Here is a 4,570-nt window from a genome sequence, read left to right on the forward strand (position 1 = left end):
TCCAGTCCTCAGAACCCATACCGTCTGACCCGCTTCTATGTTTTTCCTTGATTTCATATTCATAATACAAATACTGGAACATGAATGATTGATCATCGTAAAGAAAAATGATAAAACTCCATTTTCCCATAGCTGTTTAAAAATTATGAAATTTATTTACTGTGAAATACTTTAGTTTTCTAGAATTGCTCATTGGAAATGTAGAAGTTTATTTTATCACATTAATGCTATAGTTTTCTTAATCTATTATAATAATGATCTCCAAAATACTGAGGCAAAGTTACCGGAAGAGTTTTTAAATGGTGTAGTTGCAATTAAAAATGTGTCACTTTTTTTGAGTTTTCAAGTTTCATAATAATTTTGTTAGGTGGCAGTGCGGTTGTTACACCACACCTTTGTTAGTAAAGCTGTAGAGAATTAATAATCTTTAATCATCTAAAGTGTTAATTTATCGTTTGATAAATAATTTTCAGTTGATAAATATTTTTTCTAAAACATATTTTTTATTAATATCCCATCACTCAGTTGAAATAATATGCACCTTTTCCCATTATTATAATACGGTAATGGGATAATTAATTTTCTCACTTTAAATTATTTTTGTTTTGTATTTAATTTGTAAACAGTTTTTAAACTTTTTTTTCAGTATATCTCATTAGTTTTTGTAATTTTTTTTCCAGTAAATTATTATAATAAAACCAGTATTTTGTCATGTAGGAATAGTGCTGGAAAGAATGCTGATACAGAAAATTTGACCATCCGTAATCCTTCCACCCAACACCTGTCGCACTTCCTCCTAGAAGAAAATAATTTCAGGAGAAAACTTTATCGCCAATATCGCTATCGCTGCTTAAAAGGTATTGGATAGCAGACTTAAAGTATTAAATCTCTAATTTCATTTTATACTATCTTAGAAATAATATGATTGTATATTCACATGGATTACATGGACTCTTTTTTTGATTTTCCAGAGAGAGAGTACTTTGGACCAGGCAAATCTAGAGAAATGACTACCTTATACAGATTCTGGTGCTATTTTTTGAGAAAAAACTTTGATCATACCATGTACAATGAATTCAAGAAGTTTGCCTTGGAGGATGCAAAATTAGGTTTCAGGTGAGTTATATTCAAAATTTAAAATATATTTAGTATTTAAATTTTTTTTTTTTTGTTTAAAAAGTTTTAGGTAATTCAGTATTAATGTCTTATAGTGAGAATATATTTTTTTAACCCAACATTTAAAAAAAAAATACATAAAAAATCTGCTCTCCTTAAAATAACCCCTGACCTCCAAACCTCCATTGAACACCAAAACCTTACTATCCTCATCCTTCTAGATTTTTCCAAGACGTTTAACCTTGACATCCTCATTACTAAATTGTGTAATCTTCCTCTATCTAACAGTGCCCTGTGTTGGTTCAAATCCTTTCTCTCAAATTGGTCCCAGTATGTAGTCATTCCAGGTCAACCTCCATCCAAGACCCTCCCCCTCTCCTGTGGTGTTCCTCAAGGTTTCTCTCTATCTCCTACTCTGATTGCTATTTACATTAATAACCTTTCCCTCCAGATCCATCACTCCCAATACCACATATATGCAGATGATTTACAAATATACCTGTCCTTCCCGCCTTCTGACCTATTATCAACCACAGATGAAGTTCAGGAAGATTTGGATGGGATTTGTGAATGGGCGAGAGCTAACAAGTTAAAGCTGAATGCGGAGAAGATAAAGGAAATCTTAATAGGCTCCAATCACCTCCTTAAAACTGTTCCTAATATTCTAACTTTGTTCCTACATGATAATCCCATCAAATACCCACCATCAAAAACCTGGGAATAATCTTTGATCAAATGTTATCATAAAATTGTAAATAGGTATATAAATTATTACATTCTTCTTAATTATTTTCACATCACGTTTTTTTTGTTTTTCATTTTCTTTTTCTTAATTTTCCAACTGATTAAAGCTAGAAAGTAACTTATAATTCTTTTTTATAATGACTATTTATTCTCTTTGTATTTTTGTTTATGTATCTCTGAGGCTCCTCAGCCCACATCTGTTTATCTTTTTGTATTATTCTAAAGGGACTCGTCCCAGAGTAGATAAAGTATTATTATTAATAAAAATTAGCGTGTAATAGTATTTTATCTGAACACCTATTGTCATTAGCATTAATGAGATATGGATGGGTAGGCCATGGGTGACTAACCCTATGGCTGTCTAGAGTTCTTAAAAACATTTCAATTTTAGGCTTCTGATGAATAAAACTTTCTCCAGGTTTAAGTGTAACCTTACCTATATACTATATACTCTTAAGCTTTTAAAATATAAAATAATATGTAAATTATTTTCCCCTTCCTCTGATCACAGACTGCAGTTATAACTGCAGGGCTTCATTTCTTGTAATTTTAAACAAACTTTTACAATTTAAAATTTTAAACTTGATTCTTTAGTAGAGTTATTGCCTTTGATCCCCCATAGCCTACACTATGTAGACAGGTGCTTGTACTATGGTAATCTTATTGAGTTTCATGTATTTTTTTTCAAGGACAACTAGACAGTATAACCGGAAGTCCACTGGAATCAGGCACCCATCCACTTCAGTTGCTTGCATTTGTTTTGTAAAGAACTTCTTCAGATGTTTTTTTTTTTTTTTTTTAAAGTCTTACATGTTCATAAATTTAACAGATCTAAAAGAGTCATGATATGATGAGGGTTAGGTTTACTAGCTTCTCCGTTAAAGTTAAGTTTATTATATGTTAGGTAACTGTAAATGGATATAAATGAATTTCAGTATATTTTTAAACTTTAAAGATAAAGCTAAGTTATGGTTTGAATACTTAAGTGGCTCTTATTTTACATATTTTTAAATTTGTAGATTTGTATATCTTAATTTTTATATTATTCTTATTTTTCCTAAATGAATGGTTGTTTATAAATTAGTAATCACTCTATTTATTATAATGTAGGTTGATTACATATTCCCAAAGAGGAACTTGTAATTGATCATAGTTTGACAAAAAAAAGAAACTTATATGGGACTTAATCCCACCCCATCCTTAAAATATTTGGATAAAAGTGAAGCAAAGTTTAGCCAAAAGTTTTTTTTTAAATAATATTAAATTCAGAAATAAATTAATAAACTGAATACACTTCATAGTTTAATTTTAAATCAAATCTACTTTAATAATGTAATGATTATCTCATTTCTTAGGTAAAAACATTTTAGTTTTATGTAGGAGTTGGATAGAATTAAGATAAATATTGCTAATAGTTTACTAGTAAGCTATTTTTATTCTATGATTTTAAGAGATATAATTCTTTATAATAAACGATTCATATAACAGTTCTTGTTATATTTAAGCATTATTAGAGTTAATGAATAAGGAACTTCATTAACTCTAATAATGCTTATGTTTCAGTTCCTTGTTTTATGACAAATTTACTTTATGTTCTAATACTAAATAACAACACTCAATTATTTTTATTATTAATATTAATATATATATATATATATTTTATTATTTTTAGATATGCACTTGAATGTCTATTTAGATTCTACAGTTATGGGCTGGAAGAGAAATTTAGACCTCTTCTATATGAAGATTTCCAGGCGCAGACAATCACAGATTATGAAAATGGTTAGTCAATAAGAAAAATATACTTAAAAAATGTATGGAATTATTTACTTTAGTATTGTATGCTAATCATTCATGTTACTTCATTTTGATTAAGGTGTTAAGTTACTTATGAATGTTAAGTTTTGACTATTTTTATAAAGATTTATTCAACAACAGTAGATTGAATTTTCTTACTTTGTTTCTACCTGGACTCATTGAGTTTTTAACCATATTGGCTTATTAAACATTTTTTTAATTTTTCATTTCATTTCATTGTCTTATCTCTAGAGAGGATTTAGATGGGGTGAGAATCACAGAGACTCAATATATATCCGATATTATACCAATTTGCAACTGTGTAGTCATTACATGTAGTCAAGCTTGATCATTACATGAATTTCACATAATATGGTTTTTGAGTAGATCAGATGGTAAAGGTCTAGTAGCGAGGGGAGCAGGAGGTTCAACTCCAATCCACCAGAGCGCATCACCTCAAGCCTCACCGAAGCTCTCAAATTTATATATTATTTTCTTTTATAAAAAGATATTGTTATTTTTACATATTATTAAGTTTATACATATTAATTAGCAATTTTGATAAAATAATAAATAAACGATGCCAAAATAAAGCACGAAACTACCTCAAGCAGATAAGATAAGACTGCTTCTCGGTCACCACCATATGCACTAGGCCTATAAATAAGGGTCTTAGAGAACCCCTATTTAATCAAAACTGTCTGCAGTACGGCCACACCATGCGGTATTGTGATCGCAGAACCATATGCCCGAGATGCAGTGAAAACCACGAGCTGGCCCAGTGTACACTGACCGCCCCACCAAAGTGCACCATCTGCAATGTAGCAGGCCACATGGCGACTGCAAAGGATTGCCCATCGAGGGTGGATCTAATAAAGAAGAGGAGGGACAAGAGAGAAGAAGCCCAGGCGCC

General features: G+C 30.3%; 1 protein-coding gene across 1 annotated transcript in view; it reads left to right on the forward strand.

Annotated features, from left to right (window-relative positions):
• The first annotated feature begins 84 nt into the window (after positions 1-84).
• LOC106685477 (la-related protein 1) overlaps positions 85-4,570 on the forward strand; it is a 13,602-nt gene continuing 9,116 nt past the window's right edge. Inside the window, exons 1-4 of the mRNA XM_067053473.1 lie at positions 85-97; positions 681-857; positions 972-1,116; positions 3,533-3,642. Of these exons, the coding sequence (XP_066909574.1) occupies positions 85-97; positions 681-857; positions 972-1,116; positions 3,533-3,642 (445 nt within the window). The remainder of the gene's footprint in view (positions 98-680; positions 858-971; positions 1,117-3,532; positions 3,643-4,570) is intronic.

This window comes from Halyomorpha halys, unplaced genomic scaffold, assembly GCF_000696795.3.
Source record: "Halyomorpha halys isolate HHAL.00 unplaced genomic scaffold, Hhal_1.1 Scaffold700.1, whole genome shotgun sequence".
Lineage (NCBI taxonomy): Eukaryota > Metazoa > Arthropoda > Insecta > Hemiptera > Pentatomidae > Halyomorpha > Halyomorpha halys.